At 57.4% G+C, this 20551-nt stretch overlaps 3 protein-coding genes across 14 annotated transcripts in view; 1 reads left to right on the top strand and 2 right to left on the bottom strand.

Annotated features, from left to right (window-relative positions):
• Window positions 1–11816, bottom strand: part of ZNF778 (zinc finger protein 778) — a 67251-nt gene extending 55435 nt beyond the window's left edge. Inside the window, exons 1-2 of one of the 6 annotated variants that reach the window (XM_054534333.2) lie at window positions 11698–11802; window positions 2914–3194 (exon numbers count right to left, since the gene is read on the bottom strand). The gene's annotated coding sequence lies outside the window, so the exon portion shown is untranslated. Of the gene's footprint in view, window positions 1–2913; window positions 3195–9717; window positions 10024–11697 lie in introns of those variants that run through there. The other 5 variants (XM_054534339.1, XM_054534332.2, XM_054534331.2 and 2 more) reach the window with 5 other exon arrangements.
• SLC22A31 (solute carrier family 22 member 31) lies at window positions 10096–16464 on the top strand. 7 transcript variants are annotated; one of them, XM_054534341.2, is made up of 9 exons: window positions 10096–10765; window positions 12230–12333; window positions 12479–12633; window positions 12855–13023; window positions 13245–13390; window positions 13492–13600; window positions 13707–13921; window positions 14630–14741; window positions 15534–16139. In XM_054534341.2, the coding sequence occupies exons 1-9, from the start codon at window positions 10364–10366 to the stop codon at window positions 15865–15867; spliced, it is 1746 nt and encodes a 581-aa protein (XP_054390316.1). In that variant the 5' UTR covers window positions 10096–10363; the 3' UTR covers window positions 15868–16139. The 7 variants fall into 7 exon arrangements, with proteins under 7 accessions (XP_054390316.1, XP_054390317.1, XP_054390320.1 ...); XM_054534342.2 differs by having other exon boundaries at window positions 10311–10765; window positions 15561–16127; XM_054534346.2 differs by lacking the exon at window positions 10096–10765 and adding an exon at window positions 11010–11951 and having other exon boundaries at window positions 15561–16135.
• The window catches only part of CDH15 (cadherin 15), a 23377-nt gene continuing 19180 nt past the window's right edge, over window positions 16355–20551 (bottom strand). The window contains exons 10-14 of the mRNA XM_024233783.2: window positions 20226–20465; window positions 19652–19891; window positions 18235–18371; window positions 17928–18086; window positions 16355–17005 (exon numbers count right to left, since the gene is read on the bottom strand). Coding sequence (XP_024089551.2) covers window positions 16805–17005; window positions 17928–18086; window positions 18235–18371; window positions 19652–19891; window positions 20226–20465 — 977 coding nt within the window. The 3' untranslated portion in view covers window positions 16355–16804. The remainder of the gene's footprint in view (window positions 17006–17927; window positions 18087–18234; window positions 18372–19651; window positions 19892–20225; window positions 20466–20551) is intronic.

Genomic DNA, 20551 nt, shown 5'->3' with positions numbered 1-20551 from the left:
GAGCTAGGAGAAAATTAGTGGGTGTGGAGGCTCAGCCAGGAAAATGGTGTGAACCCAGAAGGCGAAGCTTGCAGTAATCCCAGATTGTGCCACTGCATTCCAGCCTGGGTGACAGAGCGAGACTCTGCCTCAAAAAAAAAAAAAAAAAAGACTGAGCTTGAGCATTAGGAGGACACCACATCCAGCGGCCCACGCCCACGGGCAGAGATGAGAATGTAGAGGCCTCTGTCCTGCCTAGGAAGTGGCTCCCTCCCTACTCTCCCACCACTTCCTTATAGAATTTTTATGAATTGTGGATAGGGCATTTGCAATGTTGCCTAGATTGGTCTTGAACTCCTGCCTTCAGCAATCTTCACGCCTTAGCCTGGGATTATAGGCATAAGCCACCATACTGGCCTCCCACTTCCTTAAAGGGGCCATTCAGGCATTTGCCTGTGAATTTCTAGGTATATATACAGTAAGTCCTCACTTAATGTCCATGTAAACAGGTTCTCAGAAACTGCGACTTTAAGGGAGATGACATAAATAAACCAATTTTTAATTATCAGCATTATAAGAAAGCAACATTGAACAAAATGATGTTATTCAAGGACCTGTTGGATGTCGTTTTGTGTAAAGTCACAATTCCAAGACCCCCGGACGGCAATAAGCGGAGACTTGTGGTAGTTACCATCCTCTGGCTCCCACTCCTTCACCCTGCTCCCCTCCCCTCCTGCTCTCTCTGCCCCACTCTTGCCTCATGGACCACTCTTCCCTCATGGGACCCACTCGTCCCTCATGGGGACCACTCTTCCCTCATGGGGACCACTCTTGCCTCATGGACCACTCTTCCCTCATGGGACCCACTCTTCCCTCATGGGACCACTCTTCCCTCATGGGACCCACTTTCCCTCATGGGGACCACTCCTGGACCCCACCCTGCCCAGGGTCTGTAGGTAATAAATCTTTGAATGTGTTTCCTATTGCAGTGGTTGAATTTGCGCCTTCCACCAAAAGGGCCGGGGGGGCCCAGACTGTGTTTTCCTGGAGACCCGGGGCAGCGGGGGGATACAAGGGCAGGCTCCCAGGGCCAGAGCCATGGTCAGGCAGGCACAGGCTGGACACAGGTCAGACAAGAGCCACGGGGCATCTGTCAGCATGAGCAAATTCCCCATGGGATGGACCCCAGATCGCAGGTTAGACGATGAAGCATTGGGCCTTCCACCGTGTAAAAGCTGCGTCCGGTCACAGGTGCATGGCAAATGCCATGTCCAGCCCCTTTGTTTCCCATGAACGCAGGGCTGCCAGCTGCCTGTCACTGGAACCCAGTTTAGCTGAGGGCTCTCCAGACAGGGTGGAGGGAGTCCTTGGAGGCTCTGCTGATACTCAGCATAACCGAGTGACAGATGGCGGCCTGGCCCCAAACTGCAGCTTGTGTGTGTCACAACCACAGTGAAGAGCCTCAGTATGCGTTCCAGGTGAGAGCAAGCGAGTAACTTTGCTCATCTCTCCTGCTGAATGCAACACCAAACCTGGAGAGAACGTATGGAAAAGGTCGCTGAAGACTGAGAAGTAAACAGCAGCAAGGAGAACTGGGAAAATACCAAATTTTGAAGCTCTGCCAAGATGATGCAGGGAAGGTGAGCCCCAAATTCGGGCTTGGCCCAGGAGGGTTCTTGGCTTCACCCAGGAAAGAATGTAAGGGTGAGCCTGGGGCAGGAGGAGGCAGGGTTATGGAGGCAGCCATGTATGGAAAGTGGCTGCTCCTTGCAAAGCAGGGCTACCCCACAGACAATGCATGCAGAGTAACTGTAGATGGGCTATTGACTGCTGTATGTATGTATGTATGTACGTATGTATGCATGTATGTATGTACGTATTTATTTATTTATTTATTTATTTATTTATTTATTGAGACAGAGTCTTGCTCTGTCACCCAGGCTGGAGTGCAGTGGCACAATCTCAGCTCACTGCAAGCTCCACCTCTCGGGTTCACGCCATTCTCCTGCCTCAGCCTCCCGAGTAGCTGGGACTACAGGTGCCTCCCACTACGCCCAGCTAATTTTTTGTATTTTTAGTAGAGACGGGGTTCCACCGTGTTAGCCAGGATGGTCTTGATCTCCTGACCTCATGAACCACCCGCCTCGGCCTCCCAAAGTGCTGGGATTACAGACATGAGCCACCACGCCTGGCCTTATTAATTTTTTTGAGACAGTCTCGCTCTGTTGCCCAGGCTGGAGTGCAGTGGTACGATCTTGGCTCACTGCAACCTCCGCCTCCTGGGTTCAAGTGATTCCCCTGTGTCAGCCTCCTGAGCAGCTGGGATTACAGGTGCCCACCACCACACCTGGCTAATTTTTGTATTTATAGTAGAAATGGGGTTTTGCCATGTTGCTTGAGCTGGTCTCAAACTCCTGACCTCAAGTGACCCACACGCCTCAGCCTCCCAAAGTGCTAGGATTACAGGTGTGAGCCACTGCCCCCGGCCAGCAGCTGTATTTATACCCACTTTTAATTGTATGCAAATTAAGGGACTTTTTAGAAGTTTCTGGAGTTTCTGGAGTTTCCAGAACCATGTAAGGTCACTTTCGGTCATTTCCGTGGCATGTGGCCATGGGACTTGATCTTCTTTGGGTGTGTGGTCTTATTTCTTTCGTTCATTTGTTTAGTTTATGGGTGCCCTTTTATTTATCAGCCAATTTGATAGCATGCTAGACATAACACACATCACATAAGCAAAGCAACCTAAACAAGAGAGCTGGATCCAATTTATTTACAAAATTGGGACCTCTCTACCTGGCTACACTTTGTTTGCTCTAATGGGTGTGGAAGACGGGTGAGGCAGGGAAGGGGATCTCAGAGTGGCAAATAAGGAAGGGCGTGGGCGATATTGGCTCACCCAATATTGGCAGAACACACAGCAGGGACACTTACCTGTCCACGGAGGCCAAAATGGCACTGCCCGGTTGCCCCCAGGTCTCCCTGGTTTGCAGGGGTTCAGCCATTAGGAGGGGAGCGGCGTGTGGTTCTGCAACCAGCCGACCAGAGCAGTGGGTGTCATGAACCAGCCGACCAGAGCAGTGGGTGTCATGAACCAGCCGACCAGAGCAGTGGGTGTCATGAACCAGCCGACCAGAGCAGTGGGTGTCATGAACCAGCCGACCAGAGCAGTGGGTCTCACACGAGGTGGTGCTGTGGCCACTCGGCTCCGCCACCTGTCAGGAAAGATGATGGCCCTTGAAAGAGCCTGTGGCTAGTGTCACAGGTCTGCAGTGTCACAGCGTTCCACTGTCCCAGCCGCGACGTTTGCAGCTTTGATGGCCATGGCGCTGGTCACTGTCTCTCACTGACCTGCCACCTTGAGTCATTTGCTGCCCTGCCAATCACCGCCTCTCTGCCTCTCACTGTCTTCTCTTCATCCCTTTTTGGCCGTCAAGGTGATGTAGGGCAGGTGAGCCCCAAAACTGCAGCTTGGCCCAGGAGGGTCCTTGACTTCACCCTGGAAAGTATGCGAGGGTGAGCCAGCGGTGGAAGATGCGGCTTTACTGAGCAGCCATGCACAAAGAGTGGCTGCTCCTTGCAGAGCAAGTCCAATCAACAGGCAGAGCACCCAGAGCAGCCACGGGGAGGCTGCTGACAGCTGTATTTACCCATGTTTAATGACACACAAATTAAAGAGATTATTGGCCGGGTGCGGTGGCTCACGCCTGTAATCCCAGCACTTTGGGAAGCTAAGGAGGGCAGATCACGAGGTCAGGAGATTGAGACCATCCTGGCTAACACAGTGAAACCCCGTCTCTACTACAAAATACAAAAAATTAGCCTGGCATGGTGGCGGGCGCCTGTAGTCCCAGCTACTGGGCAGGCTGAGGCAGGAGAATGGCGTGAACCCGGGAGGCGGAGGTTACAGTGAGTCGAGATCGCGCCACTGCACTCCAGCCTGGGTGACAGCGAGACTCCATCTCAATACAAAACAAAAAAAGCAAAAACAGAAATACCTCAAATCAACTTAAAGAACCAGAAACGAACAACCAAAACCCAAAGCTAGTAGAAATAAGAAAATAATAAAGATTAGAACAAAAATAACAGAAATGAAAAAAAGGATGAAACCAAAAGTTGATTTTTTGAAAAGATCAACAAAATTGACGAACTTTTTGCTAAATGGACTAAGAAAAAAGAGAACACTCAAATTACCAATAGCAGAAATCCAAGTGGGGACATTACCACTGATTCTACAGAAATAAAAAGACTGTAAGAGAGTGTTATGAAAAAAGTCGTACACCAATTGTATAACCCAACTGAAATGAACACATTCCCAGACACACTAAAATACCAAGACTAAATCAGGAAGAAGCTAGAAATCTGAGTGGACCTGTAAGTAGTATGGAGATAGAATCACTAGTCAAAATTCTGATAAAGAAAAACCCTGACCGGCGCCGTGCTCACACCTGTGATCCCAGCACTGTGAGAGGCTGGGGAAGGCGGATTACCTAAGGTCAGGAGTTCGAAACCAGCCTGGCCAATATGGTGAAACCCCATCTCTACTAAAAGTACAAAAAAATTAGCTGGGCATGGTGGCACACATCTATAGTCCCAGCTACTCGGGAAGCTGAGGCAGGAGAACTGCTTGAACCCGGGAGGCAGAGGTTGAAGTGAGCTGAGATCACGCCACTGCACTCCAGCCTGGGAGACAGAGTGAGACTGCATCTCACAAAAAAAAAAAAGAAAAGAAAAAAAAAAAAAAGAAAAGCTCTAGACCTGATGGCTTCACTAGTGAATTCTACCACATGTTTAAAGATGATTTAATGTTAAAAATTCTCAAACACTTCCAAAACACTTAAGAGGAGGAAATACTTCTTAACTCTTTCTATGAAGCTTGCATTACTCTGACACCAAAGCCTGTCAGAGATATCATAAGAAAACTAGAGACTAATATCCCTTACGAACATTAACGTAATAACCAACAAAATAGGCTGGACGCGGTGGCTCATGCCTATAATCCCAACACTTTGGGAGGTCGAGGCGGGCAGATCGTGAGGTCAGGAGATTGAGACCGTCCTGGCTAACATGGTGAAACCCCGTCTCTACTAAAAATACAAAAGATTAGCTGAGCATGGTGGTGGGCGCTTGTAGTCCCAGCTACTCAGGAGGCTGAGGCAGAAGAATCGTTTGAACCTGGCAGGCTGAGATTGCAGTGAGCCAAGATCGCGCCACTGCACTCCAGCCTGGGCGACAGAGCAAGACTCCGTCTCAGAAAAAAAAAAAAAAAGTCATACATGAAAAACCCAAAGCAACTGTCTTACAGAATGGTGAAAGAATGAACTTTTCCTTTAAGATGAGAAATGAGGCAAGGTTGCTGGCTTTCACCACTTGGATTCAACATAGTACTGGAAGTTCTGGCCAGAGCAATTCGGGAAGAAAATACAATAAAAGCCACCCAAATTGGAAAGCAAGAAGTAAAATAATCTGTTCGCAGAGGATATGATCTTATATACAGAAAATCCTTGAAGATTACACACACAGACAAAATGTGTTCGAACTAATAAATGAATTCAGCAAAGTAGCAGGATACAATGTCAAAATGCAAAACCAGTGCATTTCTATGTACTATCAATTAACAATCTAAAAAGTATTTACAAAAATAATTCTGCTCACAATAGCATCTTGGCCAGGTGTGATGGCTCACGCCTGTAATCCCAGCACTTTGGAAGGCCGAGGTGGGCAGGTCACTTGAGGTCAGGAGTTCAAAACCAGCCTGGCCAACATGGTGAAACCCCATCTCTACTACGAATACAAAAAAATTAGCCAGGTATGGTGGCAGGCACCTGTAATCTCAGCTAGTTGGGAGGCTGAGGCAGGAGAATTGCTTGAACCCGGGAGGCAGAGGTTGCAGTGAGCCAAGATCATGCCACTGCACTCCAGCCTGGGTGACCGAGCGAGACTCCATCTCAAAAAAAAAAAAATAAATAAAATAAAATAAAATACTTAATAACTAACTTAACCAAGGAGGTAAAAGAATTGTGCAATAAAAATATACAAAAAATTAAAGAAAGCATAAACAAATGAAAACACATCCCATGTTCATGGATTAGAAGAATTAATATTGTTAAAAATGTCAACACTGCCCATATAAATCTACAGATTCAATGCAATCAATTTTGATTAATTCAAAACACTATTAATTCTTCTATCAAAACATTTTGATAGGGAATTCGTATCAAAGTCCCAGTGACATTGTTTTTACAGAAAAATTCATTTAAAAATTAATATGGGCCAGGCGCAGTGGCTCACGCCTGTAATCCCAGCACTTTGGGAGGCCAAAACAGGCGGATCACAAGGTCAGGAGATCGAGACCATCCTGGCTAACATGGTGAAACCCCGTCTCTACTAAAAATACAAAAAAATTAGCTGGGCGTGGTGGTGGGCACCTGTAGTCCCAGCTACTTGGGACAAAGCTGGAGGACTCACAGTTCCTGATTTCAAACTTACTTCAGGCCGGGCACACTGGTCCACGCCTGTAATCCTAGCACTTTGGGAGGCTGAGGCAGGTGGATTGTCTGAGCTCAGGAGTTTGAGACCAGCTTGGTCAACACAGTGAAACCTCATCTCTACCAAAATACAAAAAATTAACTGGGCTTGGTGGCATGTGCCTGTAGTCCCAGATACTCGGGAGGCTGAGGCAGGAGAATCGCTTGAACCCGGGAGGCAGAGGTTGCAGTGACCCAGGATCACGCCGCTATACTCCAGCCTGGGTGACAGAGCGAGAATCTGTCTCCAAGAAAAAAAAAAAAAAGAAGAAGAAAAGAAAAAAACTCACTTAAAATCTTCAGTAATTGGGTTGGGTGCGGGGGCTCACTCCTGTAATCCTAGCACTTTGGGAAGCCGAGGTGGGTGGATTGTCTGAGCTCAGGAGTTTGAGACCAGCTTGGGCAACACAGTGAAACCTCGTCTCTACTAAAATACAAAAAATTAGCTGGGCTTGGTGGCGCGTGCCTGTAGTCACAGATACTCGGGAGGCTGAGGCAGGAGAATCTCTTGAACCCGGGAGGCAGAGGTTGCAGTGACCCAGGATCACACCGCTTTACTCCAGCCTGGGTGACAGAGCGAGAATCTGTCTCCAAGAGAAAAAAAAAAAAAAAGGAAGAAAAAAAAACTCACTTAAAATCTTCAGTAATTGGGTTGGGTGCGGTGGCTCACGCCTGTAATCCCAGCACTTTGGGAGGCCGAGGCAGGTGGATCACCTGAGTTTGGGAGTTTGAGACCAGCCTGGCCAATATGGAGAAACTCGGTCTCTACTAAAAACACAAAATTTATCCGGGCATGGTGGCGCATGCCTGTAATCCCAGCTACTTGGGAGGCTGAGGCAGGAGAAATGCTTGAACCTGGGAGGCAGAGGTTGCGGTGAGCCAAGATTGCGCCACTGCACTCCAGCCTAGGCAACAAGAGCGAAACTCCATCTCAAAAAAAAAAAAAAAAAAAAATCTTCAGTAATCAAAACAGTGTAGTACTGGCATGAAGACAGCCATCTAGACCAATGGAATAGAATAGAGAGCCCAGCAATGAACACTCCTAAATATGGTCGAACGATTTTTGACAAGGGTGTTGAGACCAGTCGATGAAGAAAGGACAGTGGTTTTTCAACAAATGGTGCTGGGGAAATGAAATATCTTCATGCAAAAGAATGCAGCTGTACTCTTACCTAACACCAGATACAAAAATTACCTAAAAATGGATCAAATACCTTAATGTAAGACCTTAATTTATAACACTCTTAGAAGAAAACATAGGGCAAAAGCTTCATGACACCAGACCTGGCAATGATTTCCTGGATATGACACCCAAGGCACATGCCAGAAAAGGAAAAACAGATTGACCTTCATAAAAATGAAAAAGTTTTGTGCATCAAAAGACAATATTAACACAGTAAAAGAGCTACTCGCAGAATGGGAGAAAATATTTGGAAATCATATATATATAATAATGGATTAATATCTAGAACAAAGAGAGAACTGCTAACACTCAATAACAACAACAACAACAAAAAGGAACAGCCCAATTCAAAAATGGGTAAAGGACTTGGACAGATATTTCTCCAAAGAAGATATACAAATGACCAATAAGAACATGAAAACATGTTCAATATCACTAATCATTAGGAAAAAGCAAATGAAAACTACAATGAAATACCATCCCATATCTATTATTAGGATGACTACTATCAAAAAAACAGAAAATAACAATGTAGGTGAGGATGGGAGAAATCGGTACCTTGCTGCTGGAAATGTACAATGGTGCAGCCACTGTAGAAACAGTCTGGTGATTCCTGAAAAAGTTAAAAATAGAACTACCCTCTGATTCAGCAATTCCATTTCTAGGTATATACATTGAAAATAATTCAAAGCAGGGTGTCAAGGAGATATTTATATTTCATGTTCATAACAGCATTATTCACAATTGCCAAAAGGCGGAAGCAACCTAGTTTACAGAAACAGATGAATGGGTAAACCAAATGTGACATATCCATACAATGGAGTATTATTCTGCCTTTAAAAGGAAGGAAATTCTAACATATGGAAGGATATGAATGAATCTTGAGGACATTATGCCAAGTGAAATAAACCGTTCACAAAAAGAAAACTGCTGTGTGATTCCACTTCTGAGAGATACTCAGTGTAGTCAAAATCACAGACAGAACATAGAATGCTGGTTCCCCGGGGCGAGGGGGAGGGGCTATGGGGAGTTATTATGTAACGGGCATCGAGTTTCTGTTTTACAAGGTGAACAGAGTTAAGGAGCTGGACGGGGGTGACGGCTGCACCATACTGTGAATGTATTTGATACCACTGAACTGCACACTTAAAATGGTTAAGATGATACATGTTGTTGTGTTTTACCACAATAAAATAACCGAAACCAAAGGGAACATGGGTGTTGGCAAGGATGTCGGGGAACGGGCACCCTCCTGTATTGCTGGTGGTGAAATCGAGCCACCGCTGCGGAAAACCGTTCTGCGGTTTCACAAACAGTTCACACCCTAAGGCCCAGCTATTCACGCCTAGGTATACACCAAAGATAAATGGAAACAGGCACCCAAATACTTGTACGAAAATGTTCATCGCGTCACTGGACACAAAAGGCAAAAAGTGGAAACAACCCGCTGTCCATCAACAGAGGAAGAGAGAAACGTGTGGGCTCCATCCACGGAATATTCTTCACTCCTGCCAAGGAACGCGGGCGTGATCCCCGCTCCACCGCGGACGAACCTTGAAGACGCGATTCTAAGCGAAAGACGCCGGAACACAAAAGCCACAGCACGTAGGGCTCCACTGAACGGAGGTCACAACAGGCTGGTCCGCGGAGCAGGGCGGGGGCTGCAGGGCCCGGGAGGGGCGCAGAGAGCGGCTGCCGACGGGCCGGGCTCTGCTCGGGTCGAAGCTGTTCCGGAGCCCGGGAAGGTGCTGGTCCCGCAACACTGTGGGGGGGCCCCACTGAGCTCAGCCCTGCGGCCCGGTTTATGTGACGTGAGTTCCACCTCAATCTAAGTGTGAGGAAGCGAGCAGCGTTCTTAAACGCAGAAACGTGCCAATTCGAATTGTTAACGCGAGCGCAGAGCCCACTGACAAAGCAAAGTAAGACAAACCGGGAGTCAGAAAACTCAGCGACCCACAGGATCCACCGTGATGTTTCTCACAAATGTTACCGCGAAAACAATCGGACTTGAAAATAAACGCGACCTACCTGGTTCTCGGAAGGGGAGAAGGATCCGGGCGAAAGGCGTCAGTTCTCCCTCGCTCGCCCCGTAGACGCCGCGCAGGCCCCGAGCTCCCGAGCGGCGGTTTCAGAACCCGCGGGTCACCCGGGAGCTCCTCCCGCAGAACCAGCCGAAAGCTCCCAGCGCGGAGGAGGGCGGGCGGCTGCCCTCCCCGACCTCGCCCGCCCGCGCGGACGCCCCCGGCCCTACGCGGGGACCACCCCGGGACGCCCGCCGGACCCCGCGCGCCCGCGGGCAACCTGCGTGCACCTGCGCCCCGCACGCACCTGAGCGCTCCCGGCCACGCCCCTGCCACGCCCCCGGCCCCCACGTGCCGCCCTCACGGGGCCCCGCCCTCTCGCCGTTCGGCCGCAAGCCCCGCCTCTCAACCTCCCCGCCCCTTAACCTCCCCGCCCTATGCCCCATATCGGGCCCCGCCCCACTCAGGCCCCGCCCATTCACGCATTAGGCCCCGCCCCCATGCAACCCCGCCCCCACACCCCGCCTCCACAGGACTCAGTCCCCGCCCCTTAATGCCCCGCCCCGCCCCCCCCAAGCCCCGCCCCCCAAGCCCCGCCCCAGGAGCCCTCCCTGGTCCAGGCCCCGCCCCGTCCCGAGCGCAGCCGGCGGCCGATGGAGCAGGAGGCGCGGGTGCTGAGAGCTGCGGGCGGCTTTGGCCGGGCCCGGCGCCTGCTGGCCGCCGCCTCGTGGGTACCCTGCATAGTGCTGGGGCTGGCCCTGAGCTCCGAGGCGCTGCTTACCGCGCAGCCCGCGCACCACTGCCGACCGGACCCCACGCTGTTGCCCCCACCGCTGCGCGCCCTGCGCGGACCGGCGCTGCTGGACGCCGCCATCCCGCGCCTGGGGCCCACGCGCGCCCCGAGTCCCTGCCTGCTCCTGCGCTACCCAGGTCCCGCGCCCCGCACCCGCCCCGGCCCGCGCCCCGCGCCCGCGAGCAACGGCACCCGGCCCTGCACACGCGGCTGGCTCTACGCGCTGCCCAGCGCCGGCCTCCTGCAAAGCCCGGTCACCCAGGTGCGCCCCCGTCCCTGCTGCCCCGCAGCCCTCCCTGCTCCCAAACCGCCGAGGCCCTGGGTGTCCTTTCTCCATCCTACCTGGCGCCTCTGACCCGGGTCCCCCGGCCGTCCTCCTGGGCTTCCTGCTCCGGGGCGGCCGCCGGCCCGACGGTGCGGCAGACGGACGCGCACCAGCCAGGCCCGCGGAGAGGCTGCTCCCAGGGGCCGGGCGGGGGCTGAATCTGGGCCTGGGAGCTGCCAGGCGCGGGGCGGCCTGGGGCGCCGGAGGATTGGAGCTGAAGGCGAGGGCGGCCCGCGCCGGTGGGGGAGCAGGGTCTGGAATTTGCTTCTTGACCACCAGCGTCTTGAGCAGACGTGGCTTTGGGCTGGCTTTCCAAGGCAGAGTCTCTGCTTGGAGGGACTGACGTGGTCAGCACAGATTGGGGAAGGTGGGCTTCCCATCAGTGAGGCGCGCAGAGGCTGGGCCAGAGACCGCATTGCCTGAAGGGAAACCTTGACGGTCCGGTGAGAAGAGATGGGGAGGCGGGCGGCAGGGACCTCCAGGCCCCTTTCATCCCTTTCCACGCTGGGACTGAGACCTGGCCACCCCTGAGGCAGCCTTTGCCCCGCGGCCCCCACCCCCCACCCTGGAAGGATTGGCCCCATTGTGGAAACTGGGACGGGGTTGCCACATCTTCGCAAGGGCTGCCTGGAGCCCTGGAACCCGCCGGGCTTCTCTCTCCACCCTGCTCCCTCCCACCTCCAACCTGCCCTCCTGTTTGGTGCCTGGATCCAGGAATGCCCCATCAGCTTTCACAAAACGTCAGGTTTGAAAGTAAAATCTCGGGCATAGCATGGCCCCCAGCAATAGATTAAGTTTGGCAAGAAGACCCAGGAACTGGAAGGGGTGGGGGGAGGCGCAGAGCTGAGGTCAAGGGTCAAGGGCCTCACCGGGAAATGCCGCTGAGCACAGCTCTCCAGCCGCTGCCCGAGTCCCTCTTGAAATGGGCAGGGCAGGGAGGGCGTGGGTACCAGCGCAGGTGCTGGGGCTCATTTCTTAGGCCTGTGTCATGGCTATGACCCTTGGCCGGCTGGGGTGGGGGCTGTATCTATGACGCCACCAAGGCCGTGAGTGTCCCTGGGGTGCCTTGGAATAGGAGGTGGAAACAGGCCCGACAAGAGCTGGCTGTGGGGGAAGAGCAATGGTGTGTGGAGGTGGGGAAGGCCCTATCTAGGGACAAGCAGAAAACTTAGGGTGGGCAGATCCCCCCGACCCCTGTGCAGGGGCTGCCAGAGACCAGAGAGGCTGCTGTGTGACCTGGACCAAGCCCCTTGCCCTCTCATGCCTCCGTTTCGCCTTCTCTCCACGGAGGGATTGAGCAGGACATGGAGGGCCCCTTCCAGTAGCCATTCTGGGACTCCCTGCACCTGTCCCCAGGGGAGGGTCCTGAGCTGGCTTCCACGTGGCTGCTGTTCCCCATAGTGGAACCTTGTGTGTGGAGACGGCTGGAAGGTCCCGCTGGAGCAGGCGAGCCACCTCCTGGGCTGGCTGCTGGGCTGTGTCGTCCTGGGAGCAGGCTGTGACCGGTGAGGCCCCTTCCCTTTTCCTGCTGCCCAGCAGCCCTCCCCTCCGCGCGCTCTCAGGGTTCAGCTAGACCTGGTGCTGCCAGGATGAAGGTTGGACCCTGGGTCATCCTGACCCTGTCCAAGCATGTCCCCCGCTGCCCAACAGGTTTGGACGCCGGGCAGTTTTTGTGGCCTCCCTGGTGCTGACCACAGGCCTGGGGGCCAGTGAGGCCCTGGCTGCCAGCTTCCCTACCCTGCTGGTCCTGCGCCTACTCCATGGGGGGACATTGGCAGGGGCCCTCCTCGCCCTGTACCTGGCTCGTGAGTACCATGGAGGCTGCTGTCACTGGGGGAGGGGCAGTGGATGGCCCGCAGGCCTCTGAGGCTCCCTTGCCGAGGGCCCCGAGCTGCAGGGACAGCGAGCAGTGAGTCCCTCGGGCATGCTGCTCCTGGGCAGGTCACCAGTAGGTCCCCGCAGTTCCCAATGGAACTGTTCCAGTCCTCCCCGAGACCTCCACTTCAGTCTGTCTGTGTCTGCCCAGGCCTGGAGTTGTGTGACCCCCCTCACCGCCTGGTCTTCTCCGTGGGGGCTGGCCTTTTCTCGGTGGCGGGCACCCTGCTGCTGCCCGGCCTGGCTGCGCTTGTGCAGGACTGGCGTCTTCTGCAGGGGCTGGGTGCCCTGATGAGTGGACTCTTGCTGCTCTTTTGGGGGTAAGTGTGGTGGGAGCTGGGCCAACAGCCCTCGTGGGGGCTATGTAGTTTCGCTCTGCACCGACGTATCCCATGCCAGGTAAACGGCTGGGTTACAGGGTCACAGAGAACCACAGTGACGTCCTGCCCCTGAGCCTGGGGGTGGGGTGGGGACCCTGGCCTTTGCCTCTCCTTCCAGGAGGAGGTGGAAGGAGCCGTGGGCATCCTCACCAACCCTGCAGGTTCCCGGCCCTGTTCCCCGAGTCCCCCTGCTGGCTGCTGGCCACAGGTCAGGTAGCTCAAGCCAGGAAGGTCCTGTGGCGCTTTGCAGAAGCCAGCGGCGTGGACCCCGAGGACAGTTCCTTGGAGGAGAACTCCCTGGCTACAGGTCAGGCGCCTGCCAGGGAGGACAGAGATTCAGGTACTGGAGGAGGGCTTCGGAGAGGCACAGCTCCTCACCCCCCTCCCCTCACGTGTCTGCGGCTACAGAGCTGGCCATGCTGTCTGCAGGGAGCCCCCAGCCCCGGTACCACAGCCTCCTGGGGCTCCTGCGCACCCGAGTCACCTGGAGAAACGGGCTTATCTTGGGCTTCAGCTCGTGAGTTGAGGAAGGGCTGGGGTCCTGCACCATCCCCCAGCGGTGGGCATATGGTCCCCAGAGTCCCTGGCTCTGGCTGGGCCCATAGATTTGCCCTCTCTCCCAGGCTGGTTGGTGGAGGCATCAGAGCTAACTTCCGCCGCAGCCTGGCACCTCAGGTGCCGGCCTTCTACCTGCCCTACTTTCTGGAGGCCGGCCTGGAGGCGGCAGCCTTGGTCTTCCTACTCCTGACGGCAGATCGCTGTGGACGCCGCCTCGTCCTGCTGCTGGGCACCATGGCCACAGGCCTGGCATCCCTGCTGCTCCTCGCTGGGGCCCAGTGTGAGCTTGGGGCCCCGCAGGCCATACAGGAGCCATTGTGTTTGGGCTGAGGGTCTGCCCCACCAGGGGGCCATAGTGCCCACGGGAGCAGCCTGGGGTGGCAGCTCAAGGCCAGCTGCTGTTTGTTTTCCTCTGATCCTTGTGGAAGGCCCAAAAGGATCTTTTGTGACTGGCCTAAAGTAAGGAAACTGTCTGAGCCTAAGACACCTGCCCCGGCCACAGTGCAGCAGGGGCATGAGTGGTCGAGAGGCTGGGCTGGGTAAAAGCTCTGCCCAGAGTTCCAGGTGGCGGAGGCCGGCCGTGGGCTGGTGTGGGAGGGCCCATATACTCACGGCCGGCCACGTGGTGTGTGGAGCTGGGTGCAAAATGAAATGCAGGCCTTGCTTCCAAAGTATTCGAGATTTTAGGACGGTTCTCGAAATTGCAAAGACAGTGGACAGCAGAGCAGTAGCTGAGCGTGGGCCCGAGTGGAGGTGGTTGGGGTGGCTGCGGCTCAGGGTCAGGATTCTAATATCCTTAGAATCCAAACCAGGCTGGAATGAGGCTGCAGAGGACAGGTTCCCCCGCCAGGTTTCTCAGGGGGGCTGGAGAAGGAGGCTTGGGAAGTGGGTCCCCAGACAGTGGTGTGGTTCTCTGGGGAAGGGCCCTGAGTGGCCAGAGTGGAAGGCCTGGGGGGAGAGCCTGGGAACCCCTGTTCTTTGTCCCCAGATCTGCCAGGCTGGACTGTGCTGTTCCTCTCTGTCCTGGGGCTCCTGGCCTCCCGGGCTGTGTCTGCACTCAGCAGCCTCTTTGCGGCCGAGGTCTTCCCCACCGTGATCAGGTGAGCTTCAGGGTTGCCCGGCCACGCAGCAGGGTCCAGGGCCTCTCATGGGGAGGAGGGGCCAGGTGGACAGGAGGCCCTGTCCCCATACCCCACCCAGGTTCCTGCCTGTGATTCCTCCATCCAGTAAAGACTCGGGGTAAAGCGCTGCGCTGCTCCTAGATGGTGGGGGCCACTGCTCACAGAAGGCTCTGGGCAGACGGCTCAGGAACTGGGAAGGGGAGGGAAGGCCATGCAGGCCTGACGCCAGGGGTGCGGGGTGGGGCAGAGATGAGGAAGCCTCCAGGAATGGCAGAATTCCAGGGGAAACCATCACTTTCCAATCTGTTTTTTTTTTGAGATGGAGTCTCGCTCTGTCACCAGGCTGGAGTGCAGTGGTACGATCTCAGCTCACTGCAGCCTCCAACTCTCTGGTTCAAGCGATTCTCCTGCCTCAGCCTCCTGAGTAGCTGGGATTACAGGCATGCACCACCACGCACAGCTAATTTTTGTATTTTTAGTAAAGACAGGGTTTCATCATGATAGCCAGGATGGTCTCGATCTCCTGACCTCATGATCCGCGTGCCTCGGCCTCCCAAAGTGCTGGGATTACAGGCATGAGCCACTGCGCCCGGCCACTTTCCAGTCTTGAAACGAACAGAGCAAAAAGTGCTCCAGGACGGGAAGGAGGTTTTTCCAAAACAATTTTTCAAATTATCCTCAACCAACAAACCTTAGGCTGTGCGGAGGCCGGGCCTTCCTCCCGCTCACTCTGGAGTCACACGTGTGTCCCCCAATCTGTTGCCCCACCAGCTGCCCCCAACCCACTCTCTCTCACAGGGGGGCCGGGCTGGGCCTGGTGCTGGGGGCCGGGTTCCTGGGCCAGGCAGCCAGCCCCCTGGACACCCTGCACGGCCAGCGGGGCTTCTTCCTGCAACAAGTCGTCTTCGCCTCCCTTGCTGTCCTTACCCTGCTGTGTGTCCTGCTGCTGCCTGAGAGCCGAAGCCGGGGGCTGCCCCAGTCACTGCAGGACGCCGACCACCTGTACCGCTCCCCACTCCTGCGGGGCTGCCCCCGCCAGGACCACCTGCCTCTGCTGCCGCCCTCTGACTCCTGTTGGGCCGGCCACACCCCGGAGCAGCACTAGTCCTGCCTGGTGGCCCTGGGAGCCAGGATGGGACCAAGGTGAAGGCCTGGGGCATGGCTGAGTACCCCAGACATCTGGTCCAGGGCAAACATTTTCCTCTCAGAAGCCCGTGTCTCAGTGCAGGTGGAGCTGTGGGGACAGCATGAAGGTGTCCCCAGCCAGGCCCCAAGCACTAGGAGGCCCTGGGTCTCCCCCCCTGGCCACACCCAGTAGGTGTGGAGGATAAAGGCTTCTGTGGAACTTGGCATCCTCCCTGGTTCTTCCCTCAGGCCACACCTGGGGCCTAGAGGGGCCTCACCTGTGCCTGCTCCCCACCTCTGGGCTCACTAGCGAGGAGCCAGGGTGTCAACAGCTGCTCTATAGCCCCTGTCCAGGTAGTGGCAGCCCCGGCCGCCCCCTGCCCCAGCCAAGCAGGGTGGTATGGGGGCCTGGCCCTCAGGTCCCTGCCAGGCCAGGCCTCCCTGGCCCCATCCCCCTCATGGTCAGTGTGGCACTGGGCGCCCGTCCTGCATGAGAGAGACTAGCACGTTTTTCATTCAGATTTACCCAGGAGGTTGCTGTCTTTCATACAAAGATGAGGTCCACTGGTAGGAGGCAAAGGTGGGACTAGGGAGGTGACCCCCATGGGGCCGATGGAGAGAAACTCTTCCCACCCTGGCAGGAAGGGGCCTCTTCCTGGCTGCCCCATCCACATTCAGGTTCTGCCCCCAAACTTGGGCCCTCGCCTACAGGAAGGAGGCTGCCCCAGGCCTGGGGGGGTCGGGCCTGGTGACCTCAGGCTGCCTCTGCAGGGGCCATGACTGCCATGCGGCCGGGGAGTGGCGTGTCCAGTTGCGCTCCAGGGTCAGGCTGTCCGGCCTCTGTGTCTGGGTAGCAGTGCCCCGGGAGAAAGACCCTCCCTGGCCCGGTGGTCCCATCTGGCCCCTCGCTGCAACCCTCACGGGTGCCCATACATGTCTGCCAGCCGGGTGAAGCGGGGCCCCCAGTCCCTGAGGTAGTCGTAGTCCTGGTCCTCATCGCCCTGGCTGGACAGGATGGAGCTCAGCGTCCCCGCCACTGAACCATCACCCTCGTAGTCATAGATGAGGGCTGTGTCGTAAGGCGGCACACTGGGATCACTATCTGCAGCCTCCAAGCCCTGTAAAGAGGCCCGGAGAGCTCAGGACACATGGAGGGGCCAGTGGGTGCCCCACTGCCGTGGCCACAGCCCAGGGCAAAGTCAGCTCAAGGCATGGGCTCAGGAAGGGGAAGCTGCCCACGTCTGGGGCGAGGTCTGAGGGGAGGCAAAGTGTCCTGAGGGCATAGCAGCAGGGTGGTGAAGAGGGTGCCATGGACTGCCCCCTTCCTCAGGATTAGGCCAGCGGCCAGCCCGTCCCCTGGGGCTCTGCCCTGCCCCAGCAAGGTGGGAAGGGGTTGCTCCCCATCACCCTGGTCTCCTCGCCCCAGTGGCAGAACCAAGGCAGAACCTGAGCCTCCTGGACACCCCCATCCACAGGACGGCCCGCCTGCCTTTCAGAGGCTGTCTGCATGTCCGTTCTCTCAGCTCGTGGGGACACACGCTCCTAACCGGGGGTGTACACCTTTGCTGGGGGCTTTCTTCGAGCCAGGTGCTACAGGTGCAGCCAGGCACAGATAAAGGTTCCCTGTGCGCCCCACACCCTAGATTCCCCGTGTTCTCATTCACCCTGTGGATGACAGGGAATCATTAACGCCGTGTCCAGAAGGGCTCCTATGGAGGCCCTGATTCTGCTGAGAGCCTCCGAAGCCCAGGGGATGGTCCCGGGGCTCCCCCCCACCTCCATGGTGGACACAGGGCAGTGGATGGGTCTGTGGCTGCCGCCACTCCATCTGTGCAAAGACCCGCGTCGTGGGTGGAGGCTGAGGGCCCAGCTCGGACCGTGGCAGTGGGGCTTCCACACTCCCGCCCGCACACCATCTTCCTCTGCGGTGCCCTCAGACGGCCCGTAAGTACATGCAGGCGCCAGTTCTTGCATGCATGTGCAGGTGGGTGTGCACCTGTGCGTGCCTGTGTGTACTGGGGTGTCCCCAGGAGCACCTACATCATTGATGAAGTCGGCGATGTCCAGGGGGCTGGTGGGCAGCGCTCGGGGTGGCTGAGGGTGCAGGCGGCCCTGCGGGGCATCTCTGCGAAGTGGCGGCGGCCCCAGAGGCAGGCTCAGCACTGTTGGGTGACGCAGCTGGCTGATGTCGTAGGCGTCCTGTGGGCGAGGAGGTGGAACAGAGCCAGGCATCCCTCGGGTGGCCCTGGTGGAGGTCTCAGGTACAGGCTCCTGGCCAGCTTGTTGTAAGAAGGCCCGCGTCCTGGGTTCCTTGGGGACCCCTCCCCACCCACACCTGCCCCCTCACCTGGTCCTCCTCCCCGCCTCCCTGCTCATCGTAGTTGAGGACATTGTCTCGAAGGTCGTCCTGGGGGCCGTGCAGCAGCCCCTTGCCCCGCGACTGCTTCCGGAACCGCGCCCGGAGTGCCACGAGCAGGACTAGCACTGGGGAGGGGAATGAGGGGACGCAAGCTGGGGCCAGGCACAGGGCGCGACTTCAGGGGACCGGGCTGCAAAGGAGGTGGGAGGAGGGGGCGGGGCGGGGCAAGGCTGGTAAGCAGGGGTGGGGTTGAGGGGGCGGAGCTTGGGGAAAGGGCGTGTCTGGCATGGAGGAGCCGGGGTTGGGAAGGGGCGAGGTTAGGGAGGAGGGGGCGGGGTTGTGGAGGACGGGGCGTGGCTGGCAATGAGGGGGTGGTGTTGGGGAGGAGGTGGAACTGGGGAGGAAGGGGCGTGGCTGGTAATGAGGGGGCGGGGTTGGGGAGGAGGGGGCGGGGTTGGGTGGAAGGGGCGTGGCTGGTAATGTGGCGGTGGGGTGGGGAGGAGGTGGAACTGGGGAGGAAGGGGCGTGGCTGACAATGAGGGGGTGGTGTTGGGGAGGAGGTGGAACTGGGGAGGAAGGGGCGTGGCTAGTAATGAGGGGCGGGGTTGGGGGAGGGGCGGGGTTGGGTGGAAGAGGCGTGGCTGGTAATGAGGGGGTGGGGGTGGGGAGGAGGTGGAACTGGGGAGGAAGGGGCGTGGCTGGTAATGAGGGGGCGGGGTTAGGGAGAAAGAGGTGGAACTGGGGAGGAAGGGGCGTGGCTGGTAATGAGGGGGTGGGGGTTGGGAGGAGGTGGAACTGGGGAGGAAGGGGCGTGGCTGGCAATGAGGGGGTGGTGTTGGGGAGGAGGTGGAACTGGGGAGGAAGGGGCGTGGCTGGTAATGAGGGGCGGGGTTGGGGGGAGGGGCGGGGTTGGGTGGAAGGGGCGTGGCTGGTAATGAGGGGGTGGGGGTGGGGAGGAGGTGGAACTGGGAAGGGGCGTGGCTGGTAATGAGGGGGCGGGGTTAGGGAGAAAGGTGGAACTGGGGAGGAAGGGGCGTGGCTGGTAATGAGGGGGTGGGGGTGGGGAGGAGGTGGAACTGGGGAGGAAGGGGCGTGGCTGGTAATGAGGGGGCGGGGTTAGGGAGAAAGGTGGAACTGGGGAGGAAGGGGCGTGGCTGGTAATGAGGGGGTGGGGGTGGGGAGGAGGTGGAACTGGGGAGGAAGGGGAGTGGCTGGTAATGAGGGGGTGGGGGTGGGGAGGAGGTGGAACTGGGGAGGAAGGGGCGTGGCTGGTAATGAGGGGGCGGGGTTAGGGAGAAAGAGGCGGAACTGGGGAGGAAGGGGCGTGGCTGGTTAGCAGGGGGACGGCCTGGGGAGGAGAGTCCGAGGGTCTGAGGGTCCAGGTAGAGGTGGAGCTCTCACTCACCCAGCAGCAGAAGGGCGCTGGCCAGCACGATGACCAGTGCGCCCAGGCTGAGGCCTGTGCCCCCCGCCAGCAGCGCAGCGGCCCCCGGCAGACAGACGCCGTCCTGGCTGCAGCGGCACACGGTCACGTTCAGCGGCTGCTCGCGCTGCTGGGGCGGCTGCCCGGAGTCCCGGAGCAGCAGGCTGAGGCGGTGCAGGCCTTCGGGGACCTGGTGTCGCGGCCGCAGGCGCGCGTGGCTCACTGCGGAGGGCGCCCGTGGTGAGCGAGGGCCTCCCGAGGCCGCCCCCACTTCGCCTGCCCTCCTCGCGCCGAGACAGGGTGGGGATCCCGAGATCCTGGGCCTGGGTCCCCCCCACCCCCATCGTCCTCTGGGCACAATGAGTAACCCTGCCCTGCGCGAGGATGCAGCGGTCGGGGGCGGGGGGGGGCGGGAGGGGACCCTGTTGCAGGACCACGGGGTTGCACGCCCCTCGCCCTCCTGCCCCCGGTCGGAGGCCGGAGTGTGGGGGTGGGGGGAGCGTTGGGATGGTGGGAGCGCGGCGGTGAGGGGAGCGCGGCGGTGGGGGGAGCGCACCATTGACCTGGCTGAGGCTCCAGTTCCGGCCGAGCTCTGGGAGCCTGGGGCTCAGCTGGAAGTGGAAGGGGGCCCCATGGGGGGGCAGGTCCTCATCCGTGGCGCCCAGGAGGAGGCCTGGGCCCTGGTGCGGCTCGCTGCACAGGCTGCCTGGCGGCGGCGGGACCAGCATGGGTGCATGGTCGTTCACCTCCAGGATCTCGATGGACAGGGTGCCGGTGGCGGTGCGGGGCTGGGAGGCTGCAGGCGAGGAGGCTGCGGCTTAGTGACCCCACCCCAACACCCCAGCCCACCCCACCAGTCGGCTCAGAGGGGGTGCGCAGCTC

The sequence above is a fragment of the Pongo abelii genome, chromosome 18 (genome assembly GCF_028885655.2).
Source record: "Pongo abelii isolate AG06213 chromosome 18, NHGRI_mPonAbe1-v2.0_pri, whole genome shotgun sequence".
Classification (NCBI taxonomy): domain Eukaryota; kingdom Metazoa; phylum Chordata; class Mammalia; order Primates; family Hominidae; genus Pongo; species Pongo abelii.
Note: the sequence above shows the minus strand (reverse complement) of the source record. Positions and strands in the feature narration are given on the sequence as shown.

Coding starts and splice junctions, on each gene's coding strand:
- SLC22A31 (XM_054534341.2), top strand. CDS start 10,364: ATGGAGCAGGAGGCGCGGGTGCTGAGAGCTGCGGGCGGCTTTGGCCGG. Junction 10,766..12,229: donor TGCAAAGCCCGGTCACCCAG/GTGCGCCCCCGT, acceptor TGTTCCCCATAG/TGGAACCTTGTGTGTGGAGA. Junction 14,742..15,533: donor GTCTTCCCCACCGTGATCAG/GTGAGCTTCAGG, acceptor TTGCCCCACCAG/CTGCCCCCAACCCACTCTCT.